The following is a 19384-nucleotide window of genomic DNA, read 5'->3' as shown; positions in this document are numbered from 1 at the left end:
TTTTTTAGTTTGAATATAGTGTTTTCAAGTTTCAAGCTCACCACGTTTATTTTCAGTTTCGAGGTTTCTTTTTTCAAGTATAAATGTGTTTTTTTTTTTAAGTACAAAACCTTTGACCCCAATCTACTTCCATACATCGCTAACTGCCTAACGTTCATTTGTGAACGGCCTTCTTTTTGAGTCACATGTTATTCTGACAAAAAATTTAAAAAAAAAAAGAATTGAATGAAAAACTACTAAAGATGACTTGAAAAAAATAAAGTCAAGATGGGGGGGGCCCTGGATCGCTTCCGTTTACGAGCAGACTGCGAAATGAGGTCCTGGTTGCTTCGACAGGAAATAACCTTCATATTACCCAGCAGTTGTTCTTCGTGCCAGTCAGCTATGAAGTTGAAGGTGATGGTGTGGATGCTTCCTTCATCAATCGTCTCCCTTCTCCTTCTCGGCTGTCGTCTTACCTGTGCAGGTAAAGAATATATCAAAATTATTCTGTGATGATTGCTAACATATTTTTCAGTTGGTCGATTTTTTGGAATTTTTGCCAATGTGTAACTTTTTAACTTTTACAGAAGTTATCTCACATGGTTATTATGTCTGAATAGAAATAAAATGACTTCTTTGATTTAAAAATACATATATTTTTTTCCCCCTTGTGCTAAATTGGCAAATTTGTAAAGCGAATGATAAATTAAGACTTGTGTTGTTCACTGGGAAAAGAATCGGTGCGTTGAACTGGCTAATTTTATTTATTTATAATTGGTTGCAAACAAAAAGTATTAATTTGGATCTGAATACAATTGTTAAGTAGATGTAAATTATGGATCTGCATCCACTTGATTTTATTTCATACAACCACTCCACATCATAAAAGTAAATTCTAATTTATTTTGTGTGTGTCATCTTCAGAAAAGAAATATGTTGCATGATAATGTTGTTTTATTAAGATGGCCTGCTAGTGACAAGTCTGAGAAGAAAAAAAAAAAAAAACAAGGACAGGAAGTAAGGCAACCAACCTAAAAACAAGAAAGTATAACTTCTGATGCAAAACTGCTTGGCTACAAAACGTTAAATGTTCTTATTCTTTTTTTTTTTTTTTTTGGTGCCGTAGACTCCCAAGATGCTTGTGAAGCTTACGCCCTCATCGGCGGAAATTTTATTGTGCCTCTCTACCACAACCTGCAAAAATCAGAAAAACTCAGATGGATACACAACAAAACCAAAATCTTTGACCAAAGAAATGGCATGGTTGTTATGGGGAAGCCAAACGACATTTTTCAAAATGGATCCCTGAGGCTGACAAACCTGAAGAGAAGCAATGAAGGCACTTACGTCCCCGAGGTTTATGATGTGAAAGGCACACTTGTCACGGATGCCAAGAAGCTGTATTTGTGTGTGTTGGGTGGGTATGTTTCGAAAAGGTGTCAAACTCCTTTTTAATATTCATAGTTTCCTTTGGAGGGCCATTATAAATAAATTAATGTATTATATACAGTACAGGCTACACAACAAACTCAGTAGTAAAAACTGTTCGAATACTTTTAAAAAGACGAATGGTATTAAAAATTGCTCATAATATCTTCGGTTTTTAAAGACAATTTTTAATTTTGACAATTTGACAGGCCACATAAAAGGATGTGGCGGGCTGTATTTGGCCCCCGGGCCTTGAGTTTGACACCTACGGCATGTTGTCTTCTTCTTTATTTATGGTTTTATGTTTAAAAGCAGCTGGTGGAGCTTTTGTTGGAAAAAAAAAATATTCTACACCTATTTTCTGCTGTTAAAAAATTTAATTTGAATTTCTAAATATTTCAATGAGTGCCCTGTCAGGTGTTTTTTTTAATTTTTTTTTTTTATGTACCAGTAGTTTTGGAGAATCATTGTTGATCTTTCAAATCTGATTAGATCCTGTCTCAAAGCCTGGATTGAAAGTGGAATGTGCCTTGCCTAATGTGAAATTCACTTGCATGTCTGATCAGGTAAGAGTGTTTTTGTTTTTCTTCCAATGTTGAAAAATGAGATCCAACAAAAAAAGCATTTTTAAAGACCAAAACAAGGACAATTACGGAAATGAAGATTTTATTTTTTTAATGCACAGATACCGAGAGCCTCTGTCGAGTGGTTTCAGAATGGCAAGCTTCTGCCCCAGAAAAATCAGCAGACTGTGCTACAAATCGTTCAAAATGTGAAATCTGATTTGTTCACATGCAAAGTTTCCAATCGACTCAGTTCCGTGAGCAGCGAGGCCGTGAAACAAAACTGCATTGACTCAAGTGAGTATGGCGCAAACGATGACGTTCTTCTCAAATTGTTCCTCTGACACGTTCCTCTCTTCATCCAAGGCTCCATCTTCCCCAAAGAATTATTTGGCCTAGATTTTAGGATCATGGTGAGCATCCTGGCTGGCACTGGAGGTAAATTTCCTTCACCAATGAAACATTCAAGATTTCCAGCATATCTTCCAACTTCCTTTTTTGTCCTTATCAGGTCTCGCTCTGTTGCTCATCATCATCCTGATTGTTTGCTGCGTCCGAGCCGTTCGAGAAAAACGAAAACGAATCAAAGGTCATAAAAACACTGCCTATCATTAATAAATATACAACACGTTCATTCAATCGATTCCAACAGATGAGGAGGAGCTTCGGTTGCGTTGGACCAATCCAGAAAGACGGCAACCTCAGTGTCCTCATCATTCTCACGGTCAACGCGGCATGCCGCAACGGTCGAGAAGCCAAGCTCAGGCCGACGTCAGAAAAGCAAAGCAGGTCGAAGGTCAAACGGTCAGTGCTTCTCAAAAGGGGCTTCTCAAACTGAGCTCTCAAAATGTTTCCAGCATTTGAAGTTGTTCACTGGCTGCCGGCTGTTTTTTACTTCCTTTGTAGGGCTCCAGACCTGCAGGTGCAAATCAGCAGGCTCCTCCTCATCCTCAGCCGCGGAAGAAGCATCCGGCACAAAGAAAGTGAGAATTCAGACGTCATTAATATCATCATCATCTCACACTATTTAAGTTGATTTTTTAAGTAACACAAAATGACAAGAAACTTCCCATTAATGGTGTGAGTTTTTAAAAAAAAAAAAAAAAAAAAAAAGAAGCTAATGATTTCAGCAATACTAAATATTGCAATGCCTACTTACTTTTCACACCTTTGAAAATAAAATTAGAGTACTTTAAAGGTAGTTCTAATGGAATTATTTATTGTGTGAAAACATTTATCTCAATAAAGTTTTTTTGTTTTTTATTTGACAAAAACTACATTTCAACAGTTTTGCCTTTCCCACGTGTTTGAATTCGACTAAATATGCTTCGTACAGAACTTTTTGGAAATGCTGGAAGTAAAATAATGTGACTGTGGTTTGTGACTTTGGTCCGCTTCTGCACTGTTGTCAGCTGAACGCGCAGCAGATGCATCACATTTTTTGCACAAGTTGTGTTTGTGGTTTTTGACTTGTTGACGGTCCTGAGCTTCTGCGTGGTGGTTAACTTTTTTACACGTGACTCCAAGCTGATTTGTTACAAAATAGATTTAACTGGTCATCTTGCTTGTGAAGTTTGATAAGTTATCTTCCCATAATTTTTAGACTTTTGGTAATGATCAGTAACAAGTTTTGTGGAATTATTCACAGGTTTAAAAAAAAACTGCACTTGTAAAGTATGTCCACTAGGTGGTAGTGTTGTGTTAATTTAATATAATTTAGTATTTTGATGGTTTTATGAGAGGAAATCGACTCATGAGTGTTTGTTAGGAGCCACCACACACACACACACGCACGCGCGCGTACACTCGAGCACAAACACTTGATGTTGCTCTCTTCACATCCTCAAATATTAGATGACCTTTGAGCGTGACGTTTGACTAGCCGCACTTCCTCCTGCTTATGGTTGCATGCGTCGTGACTCAGTGTTGTCTCAGTGAGTGTGGTGTGGACGAACATGTTCTTGAGCAACTGGGTTGGAAACACCGACCAACTTTAGAGGTTTAGTTGAATGAAAACAAATACGGACGGTTTTTCGACTCATATTTCAATTGCATTATTTCCAATAAAGCATTTGAGTAAAATATAATCAACAATGAAATACATTCATCCATTTTCCGTGCTGCTTTTTTTTAAATTGAGGTCATCAGGAATTTATTTAAGCCAATCGTAGGGCACTTAAAGACATACGAGCATTGGCATGGACAATTACGTGGACAATTTAGAGTAGGGGGTAACTTTTTTTTTTTTTAATGAGCTACTTTTGGGGCAGTAACATCATAAACTCAATGAGAATATACAAACTCCACACAGAAAGGCAGGATTTGAACCACCAACCTCCAAAGCGTGAAGGAGACAACAGCCACTATATGACCCTCGCTCCTTACTTTGAACCACCCAATAGGTGAGTGATGACGTATGTTTAAAGAGGCCGTTGAAAAGTTCAAGTCTACCATGTTTGCTCATCCTGGAGGGGGGAAAAAGATTTTTAACTGTGCCAGTGAAGGAAATCACTTGGAGACCGTGCTGCGCCGGCAATATGTGTCACATAAAAGCTAATTAAACTAATACGTCATGCAGCATAAAACCAGTGTGAGCTCTCTCTCTCTCTCTCTCTCTCTCTCTCTCTCTCTCTCTCTCTCTCTCTCTCTCTCTCTCTCTCTCCCTCTCTCTCTCTCTCTCCCCACTCCTCCTTGAAACCACCTAACTTCCGGCCACACTCTCCCTTCCTCTACCTGCCTTCGTGTGCCTCTTATCCCGCGTCCAGAGTCCAATCGGTTCCGTGTCCCAACCACATGTAGGTCCGGGAGGTGTGTGGATTTTATCGGCTTGGTTTGGAATCACAGTGGGCATCCCGTTTGTGCTGCGGCTCCCCCCGGCGAGTGGTGCGAAAAGTGCCTGGCAGAGTTTCTTGAAGGGTCCGACAGCGGCGGCAGTAGGGGGACACTTTTAACCCCCCACGCACGCTGGACAAAGAAAGAAGTGGGGCGGGGGGCTAAATTGGAATAACGGAGAAAAAAATGGAGAATTACGTCTTCACGCTGCTGTTGGCTACGCTCATATTCGGTAAGCTTGCTTGACTGTTGAGTGTAAATGAACTCGAGATACGCGCCACCGCATGATGCCAGTCTGAGTTCCCGAATGGTCTTCTTTTTTTTTTTTTTTTTTTAAATGTGTTTCCACTTTGCGACCGCCGCATTTCATTTTTATTGCAAGCGTTTAGGTCGATACCGCACGCTAATGAGTTCGGGTTAGCCCCACTTCACCCTGGAAGCTCAATTCCAATAGGAGAACCCTCCTCCCCCCCTCCCAATCTGTTTAAATCTGTTTAACTATAACTAGATCCTTCACTTAGTTATTAAGTAGCGACAAACGTGTGAAGTGATTTTTCTATATTGAATTAAACAACATCCTAGTCAGGTTTCATTCGGGCTATGTTCGGCAGTCCGACAGGGCTGTTAAATTCAGTGTTGTATATTAGGTGCTGGTTGCCTTGACAGCAGGTGGTTTGTTAGTAAATACAGAAGTAAATGAAATGTTTGAGTAATTTGTTTTAATCGACAATACAGGTAACAGTATAACAGTACACTGAAGCTGTTACTTTCATAGTTATATTTCTAGAGTCCTCCTTTGCAAGAGCGCAAAAAAGATCATAAAAAAAAATGAACGCAAAGGCCTGTTAGTTGGGGACCCCGTGAGGGATACAGTGATCCCTCGTTTATCGCGGATAATTGGTTCCAAAAACCACCGGCGATAAGTGAAATCCGCGAAGTACGGTCACCAACAAGAAGTACTGGGCAGGCTAACGAGTTAGCGGAAAGATGCTAACTCGCGATCGTGCTAACACGCGAAAACGGACTTCTAAAGGAATGTAAATGAACATTTGGAGCAATACTACATTGTCCTAAAGGTTAGACACGTTTCCTCAATTTAGAAGTTTTATTTTGACTTTTAAATGTTTTTTTAATTTGGAAAAAAAAACGCGATGTAGTGAAGCCGCGATGAACGAAACGCGAAGTAGCGAGGGATCACTGTATTTCCAATTACATTTGTATGTTGTTGCTATGGATCAATATCAGGCTGCTGAAATGTTGGCATTGTGGTGTCTAAAAGGAGTCGTTTTTATTTGGGCTAGCTTCAGCCATTTCTCAGGTCCTCCTACATAGCCCAAAGTACATTCAGTAAAAATATGTACTACCGTATTCACCCAAATATAAGATGACCCCCTCTTTTTCAAGTTTGAAAAAAGCCTTTGTCTAGACCCCGAATGTAAGACGACACCCCCTTTTTCAGTTTTATTTCAATGAAAAAAAAAACCTCGTCTTATATTCGGGCCAATACGGGAATCAACACATGCATAATTATCATTTTTACCTTTAAAAAGAAGCCTAACAGGTCTGATTTGATTAATTTGTGGTTTTTTTTTTAAATAAATTTCACCTGTCACTTCTCTGCTTCCATTTTCCCACTAATTGGACTGCTTTTCATGATCTAACCCAGTGTTTCGACCATTTCTTTGTCAATTCAGCCCTCAAATTGGACTAAAGGGCCATGTGACTACTGTACTTAGTCATCAGGCAGATTTGCAGCAAAGGGCCAAGCACCATTCTGATACTGACATTACCATATGTTCAGTCATCAGAGCTGTGTGTGTGTGTGTGTGCGTGTGTGTGTCAGACGGTGTTGGCTTAATTTAGTGTTGTGTCAGATGCTCAAATGTCGCAAGCTCTCCTGTGGTGCATGGAGTGTCATTCTGCAAAAGAGAACATTGGCACCTGATAGTTGATGTTTACTTCCTTTTAATAACACTTTTCGCTGCATGTTTAATTTAGTTTGCCATTTCTTTCATCAATGCAACTCAATTTGAATTACGGAGCACTTTATAAACAACCATCGCTGCATACAAAGTGCTAAAAAAAATTAGACATACAAAAATAGAATAAAAACAAAATTCTCATGCTTATTCAGTCATACTCCATAGAATAAAAATGTTTTTTAATGTATTGTACTAGACAAGCGTCAAGCCAAGGCAGTAAGATTGCAAATCCACTTTGTCCGCCAAACCGGTTCCATCAAAATGCCTGTTGTTTGTTTCTTCACATGATTAGAACCCTTGCTGTGTGTCCTCAGGCTCACTTGCTCCGAGATAATAAAAGTCTAAACACCCCACTTCAAATGTCAAGTTGTAATTAAACAACAAAAAAAGACCAAGATAATTATTTCGAAAAATATTTCCACCATTTGACCTTTTCACTCACACAGACTTTTGAGAGAAGGAAAAATAAACAAATGTACCATGTGGCTGTATTCAGAATTAACTTTTAAACTGGGTGATTACCGATACCTAATATCGATATTGGGCTAATACTGGCCTCATTTCAGTGTATCGAGTAGAATGCAAAAAACAGCTACCGGTATTTAAAGAGGAAAAAAAAAAGAAAATCTGACATAGAGTAATCACTGTTTGCCAATAGTTGGTGCTACACTGCCACCTTTTGATCACGATCATCTGTCATTGTATTAATTCAAATATCGTAATGGCATCGGTACTTCGTATCGGTACCAGGGAATAATCAAGATGGAATAAAAGTGTTGGTTTGACTCAAACTAAATGAGTCAACACACATAAAGTCCCCTCTGGTTAACCTCCAAAACATTTCAGCTGTTCTAGTCGGCTGTTGTTGCCTTTTTTTTTTTTTACTTCTGGCAGATTGCTAGTTCAACGATTCCTTGTTTAAATCTCATTAAAAAAAAATTAACCCCCGAAGCTAGCCTTCTCTTATCGACTGTACTCTCACTTATAAATATAAACTTGATTTTGATTAAAGGGAATACCTAAGATAAATAGCCGAATGAGTGGAAATGGTTTTATCTCATGATAGACAGCTTTTAGTTGCATTTTTCATTCAATCCGCTTGGCAAGGTTAATCCTCGTGGCTTTCCCCACTTGTGAGAAGAGGAGAAAGCAGTGGGAAAACACTTAGTTTACCTTGTTCCAATTTGGTGGGAAAGCACTCACTTGGCCATGGACACCGACAAGGCCAGCCAATGAGCGGAAAAAAAAAAAAAGAAAAAAAAAATGCACTCTTCATGTATGCGGGCCGGCCGGGATGGAGTGGCTGCTCGTGATAGTTCTGTTTTTAAGGAATACTCTGATTTATATATTCAATAACGTTGGACAGTAGTTTCTGACAGAAAGCTAAAAACTTTTACTCTAGCATTATAAAATGAGAGCTGCAGTCGCGTCATCACATTTCTGATCTTTTGCTGTATTTTGAGGAAAAAAAAAAGGTCACGGTTGTCATCCCAAGTCAAACTGGAAAAAACCAGAAGATCGAGTTTCATTGCTGCGGAGGGAAAGTGAAAGGGAGCGGAGCAATGTTTTTAGTACCACTCCTCAAATGTAAACAATGATTTGGAATAATTCTTCTTGAAATATTTTTTTGAAGATGTCAACTTGTGACGGATTGACATGACTGAAAAGTTGGCTCTTAATGGGATAATATACAGTGATCGCTCGCTACTTCGCGTTTCGTTTATCGCGGCTTCACTACATCGCGGATTTTTTTGTCCAAATTAAAAAAAACATTTTTAAGTCAAAATAAAACTTCTAAATTGAGGAAACATGTGTGTAACCTTTAGGACAATGTAGTATTGCTCCAAATGTTCGTTTACATTCCTTTAGAAGTCCGTTTTTGCGTGTTAGCACGATCGCGAATTAGCATCTTTCCGCTAACTTGTTAGCCTGCCCAGTACTTCTTGTTGGTGACCATACTTCGCGGATTTCACTTATCGCGGGTGGTTTTTGGAACCAATTATCCGCGATAAACGAGGGATTACTGTAGTTGGGAAAATTTTAGGTTAGCATAATTCTGACTATAACAACCAGATTACATGCAAATACAGTTTAATTGTCTGAAAGTGTTGAGCAAAAAAATGTAAAGGAGAAAATTGTGGGAAGATTTTTTTTTTTTTTTTTTTTGTGATAGCCAGAAGATGAATTATCTGGCTTGACGTAATGATTTATTTAATCAGAATGACAAAAAAGAATCTGTGTAAATCCGGATAACAATATTAGCCATCGCTAATGAAAGGAGAAATGAGTTAATTGTCTCATCAGCAGCACATCATCTGTGGTTTTCTGCGTCTTGGCCAATGATTGGAATCTGCTGACACAATCATTCACATGAATTCTCCCTTCAGCTGCAACTAGCTTTTTTTTTTTTTCTTCTCTCGTGAGCATGTTGATGCGTGTTTATTTTGTCAACTGACTGTGTAATGCGGTTGTGGTGTAAACTAGAGAGGAGCGTCGATCTCAGGTGGCAATCAATTAATCGACAACAAATTATCACATTCATCGTCTTATAATTTAATAATCAAGTAAATGTTTGGGGGGGAAATTAACGAAAAATTGTCAATATTTTCTGATGTCAGGCTTTCTAAAGGAACAATTTTCTGATTCATCTAATTTTTTGACTTTTTACTTTTGTAAAACAATGTCTACTTGTGTGATATTGCATTACTGTTACTGAATAATACCAAATAAACAAACAATATTTTAATATATGGTGATCGGGGCGAGAACTGTTTTTAATTCACTTTGACGCAAATTAAATTGGATTTGATTATTTGATTAATGAACAGAATAATCCATTCTAAAAACATTTGATGTACTTTCTGTGCAACTTCAAAGTTCTCAGTACTATCTCATCTTTTTTTCAAAAGAATATTCCCAAAACATTTTCATAAAAAAAAAAAAGAGTGATGACATGGCACCAGTCTCATAAAAGACAATGTCAAAAGTTTTTCAACCTTTTGTGAACTTGACCTCGGGTTGTCGATTGTCAGTCAAAGGCTTTTTCATTGATCATCAAACTCATTTTTGATATTGATTGCTCTTTTGCTTTCCACTCAAGATGGGTGCTGGGCTCGGGTGGTGACGGTATCTCCCGGCCCCTTGATTCGTGTGGAGAGTCAGCCAGTCTCCATCCGATGCGATGTCAATGACTACATGGGACCTCGTGAGCAGGTGAGACCTTTCCCACAAACTCTTTGTATGTTTTTTTCTTCTTCTCTGACTTTTTTGGCTTGTCATCCTGCAGGACTTTGAATGGATGATGTCCCGAGAGGCCAACGGCCAGCGTATGAAAATCATCTCAACCTTTGACGCCAGTTACTCCCACGCGTCACTCAGCAAGCGCGTGGCGTCCGGTGACATCTCAGTGATGCGTCTCCAGGACAACGTGGTGGAACTGAAGATAGCCGAGGCCAAGTCACAAGACGCCGGCTTCTACTGGTGCCAAACGCCGAGCACCGACTCTGTCATCAGTGGCAATTATGAGGCGCAAGTCCAACTCATCGGTATGGGGGATGTGTGTGTTTGTGTGTGTGCATGCATGCGTGAGTGCTGCCATTAGTAAAACGTTTGACCATGCCTAGCTAGTTTGACTTTTTAAATTGACTTTATCTGCCTACGGTTCATTTAACAGCCAGTGCCATGACTTAGCAATGCTCTACTGAACATGTTTAAAGCTAAGCACACCAGCAGCCGCAATCGCTTCTTTTGCTAAGTCGCTGCTGCCTGAAAGAGAATCTCGATGAATTCCGTCAGATAAGATGGATGGATGTGTCACGCGGGAAACGGATCACTTATACCAACATCCATCCATTCATCTTCTATACGACTTGTCCCCATATGCTCTGTGACAGTGATTGATAGTTGTGTCTGTGTGTGCGTGTAGATATACAGTGATCCCTCGCTACTTCGCGTTTCGTTTCTCGCAGATTTTTTTTCCAAATTAAAAAGTCAAAATAAAACTTCTAAATTTAGGAAACATATGTCTAACCTTTAGGACAATGTAGTATTGCTCCAAATGTTTGTTTACATTCCTTTAGAAGTCTGTTTTTGCATGTTAGCACGATTGCGAATTAGCATCTTTCTGCTAACTTGTTAGAACCAATTACCGGCGATAAACGAGGGATTACTGTGTGTGTATATATATATATATATATATTTTTTTTATCTATATATAACTTTTTAATGACTCCGCAAAAGACTCAAATCCGCAAGTGCCGAACTACGATAACTATAATTTTAAGTTGTAATATCACAAGTCACCACTAGATGGAGGACAAGTTTTAGTTGCCTGTACTCTTATATTGCCCTATACTTTTTGGGGCTGCTTTGGAATGATTATGGAGGTCAAACACAGTACCTCAGTAATATTACAATTTTTATTGAGTTGATTTTTTTTTTGGGGGGGGGGGGGAGTACGAGTTGAGTTCTTGCACTCGGTTGGTTTCTTGTTCAGCACTTTTGAGCCTTTTTAAACATCTGGTTAGGAAGTGATTGGTCCTTTGTGCCTTCCTGGTAGGTAGAAATTGTGGCCCTCTCCAGCCTTCCCACTTTGGCAGTATTTTGTAGAGTCATTTCACTCTTTGCAACTTGACCTTGGATTGATTCTCACCAAAATGAGCAGGCCTGTGAATCCTCTTTTGCTTCAAGGGAAGAAAAAAAATGGAGGTCTGGGTTCATTTAGGAGGGTTGTCAGTCCTCTACAAGCAGTCTTCAGGAACTGATCTTTACTTTACCTGGATACCTAGGAAATTGTTATTCTTCAATGGCCTGCTCGAAATATATGTTTTATTTATTGGTGTGCCAGCTCAGGTCCTTCATAATTTGGCCTATTTTACGACAAAAGATTTTGAAAATCATCTACTTAGCATTTTCCTTTGAAATTAATTGGGTTTCTGGCCTGCAGTTACCCAGTAAGTAAATACCCGGAATATTCTGAGGTAGGGGGGGCGGGGCTGTATTGGTGCAAAGCTATTGTTGTCCAAAAAAAAAAAAAAGATGCGTGTTTGGCTTTTCGAAAACATATTTGACACAAAAAGCGATGATGCCTGAGAACAGGTTATTTAGCTCCATAATGCACAATCATGTTCAGCTGCTCCCGAGCTGGGCTCCCCTGGCACCTTGTTAAATTTAGACCTGAATTAACTTGGCAGAACTGTTATGTGGATCGTGCGTGTGCGCGTGCGTTCGTGCGTGCACTTTGTCGTGCATGAGGCAAAGAAGATTCATGTTGTTTGTGTGTGAGGGAGGCACTTGGTTGTTAGCTGAGATGATGAGTCGGATTTGCCGCTGCAGGGTGTGTACCAGTCGAGACTTGTGCATAGCGCGTACACACACACACACACACGGCGGCGTCTATCTCCCCGATGAGGGTGTTGGTTACGTAAGAAACAAGTGAAATAGAGGTCGCCACGGGTTTGAAAACTCGGTTCAGGCTAATTTTAATTGATAGTGCCAAACGTGTATTTTTTCTTTTTTTTTTGCCTTGGCGATCTGTCATCAGCACTCACATCACGGCTAGCCTGACCACTAGTGGACTGCAATTGTGGCATCGCTAAATCATGATTATTTTTCTTGACAATAAAATGCATAGAACTCTGATAGCGATCACCAGATACGACACTTGCTTTCTGTCAGGTGCAGAACACAGGTATGCAATCCTGTGAATTGGAAAAGTCCACACACCCATTTTATTTTAAATTTTTTTTATAATTTTTTTTTTTTTTCTAAATGTGTCCATCTTATGTCATATACAAGCTGTGTTACTCAATTTAGAGCAGGCAAAATATTTTTTCAGAGGAAAACTAATACCAAACAACTGAAATAATGATGTTGCACAAGTGTGCACACCCCCTGATAACTGGCTGTGTTTAGAATTAACCAGTCAGCACACACCTAACTAAGCTAACACTGACTTGTATTTGGAACTAACACAGATTATATACTATGTCAAATTAATAGAGTAATTATGAATTACTTGTATCTCGGGCTTGTTTGCATTTGACCAGGGGTGTGCAGATGTTTTTTTTTGGAGTCAATCTACTTTTGCTGTTTTCCAAAATCCTGCTCAAGCTAATGAGATCCAGCACCTGCTGGAAATTTATTTGTCTCAAGAGAAATATTCTTCAGTTCCATTTGGCACCATCAGACATGCATTTCTTAGTATTTTTTAATTTGAAGTGGTTTGATTTATAGTGAGATGTATTTTAGTATTGTACCCTTCTCGCAAAACTTAATAACTTACAAAATATTAAAAACACACACAGCAACCACATAGGCAGATATTTAATGCTGGTTTCACCTCCATGGAATAGTCAGTACCAAGCATTATTATCTCTTTAAAGTCATAATTACAGCTCAGGCGTAGTGCCCGGTCGTAAATGGGTGTGCGTTGTTCCCCCCCCCGGAGGTGAAACATCGTAACGTGCTTCCCGCAATGCATCATGTTTTCACACACATCTGCCGCGTTATTTTCACATTTCACACAAAATTCCTTAATGAGGAGTTAAAGATCAGTTATTTTGGCTAATTAGCTTTTTAAAAATGGGGACCAAAGCGCACATGTAAAAGAATTCGACGTCAGCAACGCTCCCCTTGGGAGTGTTTCATCCACTCAACATGTGATCTTGCACTTCTTGCTCCAACTTGTCAAAACATCACGCTGTGCTTCATGAATCATTGCGAACTTTTTTTTTTTTTTTTTAACACGTTTGGCTTGTCCCACGATTGGCCGGTTTACCACCGACACGGAACAGGAGTAGAGGATAACGTGAAGGTTGGACAGATGTTTGGTCAACAGCCAACCAATGTCACCCAAAACTCACGTTTCCCTCAGGCTCATTTATCCTCCTTGAATTTGAAAAGTAGGGCACAGGTAGGTGAAGACTGAGCTTCTCTTCATTTTCTTTTGTGGTCTCCCTTTTATTAGTGATTTTATTTCATCTCCAAAAAGGAGACATGAAGACATCTGAACGCCTTCACAAAACAATAAAAAAAAAGACACATGCTAATGAGAGCGTGGAAATTTTGGATTGAATGCTCAAAGGGCTTTTATTGCACTTTCTGGAATTTAACAAGGAGATCAGGTTTCACATTCAATGATTTATTTCAATGATTTTATTTATATTAAATATTTATCTTTATTTTATATGTATATATATGAATAAATATAATTATATATATATAATAAATATATATATATATATATATAATAAATATAGATATATGTATAGAATAAATATATAATATAAATAAAATCATTGAAATAAATTATTGAAAATTTATATATATATATATATATATATATATAAAAACTAAAAAAATTGTGAATCTATTAAATGTTATATGTATGGTTTGATGGTTTACTACTTTTTTGCATTTATAAAACCTGAAATTTTGGATTGAATGCTCAAAGGGCTTTTATTGCACTTTCTGGAATTTAACAAGGAGATCAGGTTTCACATTCAATGATTTATTTCAATGATTTTATTTATATTAAATATTTATTTTTATTTTATATGTATATATATGAATAAATATAATTATATATATATAATAAATATATATATATATATATATATAATAAATATAAATATATGTATAGAATAAATATATAATATAAATAAAATCATTGAAATAAATTATTGAAAATTTATATATATATATATATATATATATATATATATATATATATATATATATATATATATAAAAACTAAAAAAATTGTGAATCTATTAAATGTTATATGTATGGTTTGATGGTTTACTACTTTTTTTGCATTTATAAAACCTGAAACTGGTCCAGTTAAAGAAACCTGCTTCAAACCGTCATACGAATTTTAAAAGCACGTTTCCTGACTGCTTGTGCTTTTTTTTTTTTTCTTTCCCAGTCATCCCCAACACGCTCAAGGTGAGCCCTCAGACTCCGCCCCCTGTCATCCCCGAGGGTAGTGATGTCACGCTCTCTTGCAACGTCACCCGGGAACTCACCCAGCCCACTTACCTGTCCGTCACCTGGTCGTTGAAGAGGGGAGGAACATCGGAGGACATTTTGACTTTTGGCCCTCAGGGCGATGTGGCGACGGGGGCCAAGTACGCACGGCGTTACGCCGACGGAGCTATCCGTTTGGCGCCCGGGAAGAACGGATTGTTTGAATTGGTCATTTCCAGAGTGACGACGTCTGATGAAGGGATTTACCAATGCAACGGAACAGAGTGGACACATGAAAATGGCGGTAGATGGATTCAAATTGTGGGCAGCGCGAAGGAAATGGGAGCCGTTGCTGTTACTCCGACAGGTAAGAACCCGTTCGATTTTAGCCCTCTTCTTGACCTCTGACATTTGAACCTGTTATAGTACGTCAGATGTAAAGTGAAATGTCAATAGATGAGCTGATTCCAATATTGACATAGTGGAAATGAAGTTAATGAATCATTGAGCTCAGTGAGAGATTTTTTTTTGGGTTATTGCAGCTTCAGTCTATCATGGCGTTTTTATTTTAGACCAATATTATGGCTTTTAATTTTTTTGTCGGTGGGGCATTGAAACCACTTTCTGTTCAAATTCTTTTTAGTCTAAAAACCTGCAGTCAAAAATACACTCCCGAGAGTCGAATGCATCTTTTGGCACTGTAAATCCTTGTTGTGAAAAAGCTTGTTGCCATAACTACCGTTTTTCCTCTGTCTTCTTCGTAAAGTATGAAAATAGAGGAACACTAGTCATTACAGGTTCACACAAGAATAAGTGATTCTTTTTGTATTTTCAAAGTTATATTTATTGAGAATGAAGGAAGTAGTGGTTGCTTTCTGAGTGGTTCTTCCATGTTTCTGTGGATTTCCTGTCACGATACTTCACGGGTGTCAAACTCAAGGCCCGGGGGCCAGATCCGGCCCGCCATACCATCTTATGTGGCCCACAACGACAAATTGTCCATCAAATTCGTGTGTCATTACTAGAATTGCAAATTCTCTTCACTTTTAATATATATTTTTTAAATATTTGACCAGTTTTTACTCATCTGATTTGAAAATGAGTTATTTGTGAATTTGTTTTGTAGCTTTTACTGTATATAACACATTTATTTGGGTTGACAGTCATAATTACCCTCCGAAAGAAGCTACGACGACAATGCGGCTCGTGAAAAAAATGAGTTTGACACCCCTGCTATTCTTCCTCCCTGTTCTACACATAAAAAAACTTCTTAGGTTAATTAAATACCAAAGTCAACTAGGGTAGCTTCACCTACAACTTGAATGAGTAGAAAATAGTTGGGTGGTTGAAAATAAATGGGGGGCGGGGCATGCAAGTGTTTTAGTGAGGCCCCCTACACATTCATTGTTGTTGCTGGAGCCACCATATCTTCTATGCTTCTGGGTCACCATATCCTCTTCACACTCCCGACTGATTTATAATGAATCTCCAGTACAAGTACACACTCAGGTACACATAGGAGTCCGTCGTGACTCTTTGTTGACTGAGCAAAGAAGATGAGAAAAGTCAAACAGAGTAGCCTTTGTCTCATTTTGTCCCGCTCCAGACACCATCCAAAGGCTTTTCCCAGCATGCTGCGCTCCAGGTTGCCGTTGGAGACCCAAGTTGTGGGTTTGAAGATAGTCGCAAGAGTTTTTAATTAAACTGACTGTCTTTTGAAAAAAGCAGTCCGAGTTCCACCTTGACATTGGCGGAGGGGGGTTAAAAATACATTTATTGCTCTTCCTTATCTGACATTTGCAGAACCTCTTCTGTTTGAGGGGCACTTTGTCTTTGGTCGTTTTCTTCAGTATATTCGTTTAATGGATGTTGATCATTTTCTTATACCGCCATACATCAATTTAGAAAAAAAAAAAAAAATATATATATATATATATATATATATATTTATATATATTTCTCTATATGTATTTATTTATATATTTATATATATATTTTTTTATTTTTTTATTTATATATATTTATTTATATATATTTCTATCTCTATATATATTTATTTTTATATATATATTCATTTATTTATTTATATATATTTATATATATATTTATATTTTGGAAACATTATATTTGGTAAATGTTGCATGACTTGATTTTATTGAAAAAGCACAAAAGGGTCCAATTTTAAGCCACAATATTTTTTAAATTTGGCTTTGCGCTGAGATCAGTTTCACAATTACAGATTCGTTCAAATGATCATATTCAGCTTGAATAAGATTTATTCTTCATTATTGCCGTTTTTTGATGGTTTTAAATTTGCACTCTGAGGGAACTCATTTTTGTTCCTCACTTTCTCTGTTGTCAAGGTTTTAAGTTCTATGTGCAGTTACATTTGTATTATTCAGCACTAAAGTTTACAAGACCTGCCTGTGTCAACAGTCTGTGTGAGATCTTTCTTTTTTTTTCTGATCTCTACCATCTGCTCTTCTCCTTTCAAGGTCAGTCCCTGACTGTGAAGGCCTCTTCGTCTTCTTCGCCCCCCTCGGCGAATCTGCACCTCACCCCCAATGACAAACTGACACTGCTTTGCTCCGTCGCTGCCGACAATCTGCCCTCCCTGTCCCTGGAGGTGTCCTGGCTGGCCAACGGCCGGGATATCATCACCATGGAACGCAGCGGGGTGGTGATCTCCAATATGTCGGCCGGCTCGGCGCAAGGAAATCACGGGGAGGCCAGTATAGAGAGGACCGGCGCCAACCAGTACCGGTTGGCGGTGAGGCAAGTGAGCGCGGAGGACGGAGGAGCTTACGCCTGCCGCATCCGGGCCTTCATCGAGAAAGGAGGAAAGAGTTCGGGGGGAGGAGGGCGATGGCACTTGGCGGCTGAGAAGACGTCCAGTCCGGTGATGGTGAAGGTGTCGCAGATCAGTGAGTCAAATTTTTCATCGTTTGCCTATTTTATTTTTATTTTTTTCCTCCTTTTTTGTTAAATACACTGTCGATGATTTGGGTATGTTACCGGAGTGCAAAATACTGTGGATAGAAAAAGTCTACACCCCCCCAATGCCAGGTGATACACACAAAAAATGAATAATTTCAAAACCTTTTCCACCATTGATGTGACTTGTATAACTCACCTAAAAAAATATTATAAATATTTTAATATATATTTAATATTTAATATAATATTTAATATATATATATAATATTTAACATTTAAATATTTTAATATATATATATATATAATTAATTTATTTTTTTAGTATTTTATTTATACATAAATAAATTATTATAATTTATTTATTTAATTATTTATCATTTCAATTAAGGTTCAACTTTTGAGCCAGAACATATATTTGATGCTCCTGAAAAAAAAAACAATTAAAAAAAATATATATACTACTACTACTAGATCGGCGCTTTGTCAAGATGTAGGTGATTATGATCAGTTCCAAAAAGAAATAAGTGTTGGCACAAAACCTATGATTAGTTCCAAAAAGAAATAAGTGTTGGCACAAAACTTTGAGGCTTCTGCACAAAAACAAAAAAAATGTAGGCAGGACAATACAACCAGACATTTCCGCTTTATTTGGGCTTAATCTTTTTTTTTTTTTAGTTCACCAAAAAAGATTTTCCTTCATCTCATGTTTTTAGATGACAAAATCCTAGAATTTGAACAGGGGTGTGTAGACTTTTTATATTCACTTGTGGAGTACCATAAAAACCAGATAATAGGTTTCCACATTATTGAGAGATAGAATAACATCTCTATCCATTTAATAATCTGTACAATTGGTCACATCGGCGACATCTGTGCATCTCCTGCCTGCTGCCACTTTTCAGGCTTCACAACAGCCGCCTACTAACTTATGAAAGTCCCAAAAGGACTTGGAATATGCTCGCACATGTTTGTGTGCGCCAAGTTGTGTACGTGTACTGTATCCACACGCACACATGTGCCCCACATTCTGAGGACGCGGGACTGTTCTAACTGGTAGAGCTGCTACGTTGTAGCCTGGAGCTATACATTCCATCAAACCTTCATCTGCGCACACACACGCGAGTCTCCAACCCACCCTCCCGAGCTCACACACACACACACACAAACTGTTTTTTTGGGGAACTCACAGTCACTCGTACACACACTCTGGGGGGGTAATTCCTCTCACCCTGGGTTGTACTTTGACGTGTGTTGCTTTGTTAGCTGGAATTGTTGTCAATTAATGTCTCAAAATGTTAGCGTGCAAGCAAACTTTAGAGCATCAAACTTTTTGACCCCCTTATAGCATATTAGAAGACTTCCTATCGATGCTATTTTGGCGATGTAGCTTAATGTTTTTTTTTTTTATATGACCCATATTTTTTGTGTAAGTGTGCCTAGGTCACGACCCCACGCTTATACTTGGCACCTGGATGGCCACCCGATTTCTAACAGGCCGGGTGTTGACAGAACAGCACAAGCCGCCTCGCTAATCTACTTTTCAAATCGCAGACGCTTGCGTAACGCAAAAGGTTGCATCCCACACTCGGTTGTTTTGGCAGCAACGGCTGCTTTGTAATATGGACAGCGTTTGTCTTAATGGCGGTAGTCTGATTATTCGTTTCGTTTTTATTCAGTCACATCACATCAAA

At 38.3% G+C, this 19384-nt stretch overlaps 2 protein-coding genes and 1 long non-coding RNA gene across 3 annotated transcripts in view; 2 read left to right on the top strand and 1 right to left on the bottom strand.

Moving 5' to 3' along the window:
- Positions 1 to 319: 319 nt before the first annotated feature.
- Positions 320 to 3260, top strand: LOC148402764 (T-cell surface antigen CD2-like). Its single transcript, XM_088358963.1, has 8 exons — positions 320 to 466; positions 1109 to 1399; positions 1903 to 1976; positions 2096 to 2270; positions 2340 to 2411; positions 2485 to 2562; positions 2626 to 2777; positions 2880 to 3260. Exons 1-8 carry the CDS (start codon positions 385 to 387, stop codon positions 2958 to 2960), a joined length of 1005 nt encoding a protein of 334 aa, XP_088215089.1. The 5' UTR covers positions 320 to 384; the 3' UTR covers positions 2961 to 3260.
- On the bottom strand, positions 3077 to 5216 carry LOC148402763 (uncharacterized). The gene is made up of 2 exons (XR_015853827.1): positions 4707 to 5216; positions 3077 to 4438 (listed from the first exon to the last, which is right to left on the bottom strand). It is a non-coding gene; the product is annotated as an uncharacterized LOC148402763 (long non-coding RNA).
- The window catches only part of ptgfrnb (prostaglandin F2 receptor inhibitor b), a 31979-nt gene continuing 17255 nt past the window's right edge, over positions 4661 to 19384 (top strand). The window contains exons 1-5 of the mRNA XM_088358962.1: positions 4661 to 5037; positions 9888 to 10000; positions 10074 to 10332; positions 14716 to 15123; positions 17252 to 17680. Of these exons, the coding sequence (XP_088215088.1) occupies positions 4992 to 5037; positions 9888 to 10000; positions 10074 to 10332; positions 14716 to 15123; positions 17252 to 17680 (1255 nt within the window). The 5' untranslated portion in view covers positions 4661 to 4991. The remainder of the gene's footprint in view (positions 5038 to 9887; positions 10001 to 10073; positions 10333 to 14715; positions 15124 to 17251; positions 17681 to 19384) is intronic.

Source organism: Syngnathus floridae, chromosome 2 (assembly GCF_059516105.1).
Source record: "Syngnathus floridae isolate MCC-2025c chromosome 2, RoL_Sflo_1.0, whole genome shotgun sequence".
In the NCBI taxonomy this organism is placed as follows: Eukaryota; Metazoa; Chordata; class Actinopteri; order Syngnathiformes; family Syngnathidae; genus Syngnathus; species Syngnathus floridae.
Note: the sequence above shows the minus strand (reverse complement) of the source record. Positions and strands in the feature narration are given on the sequence as shown.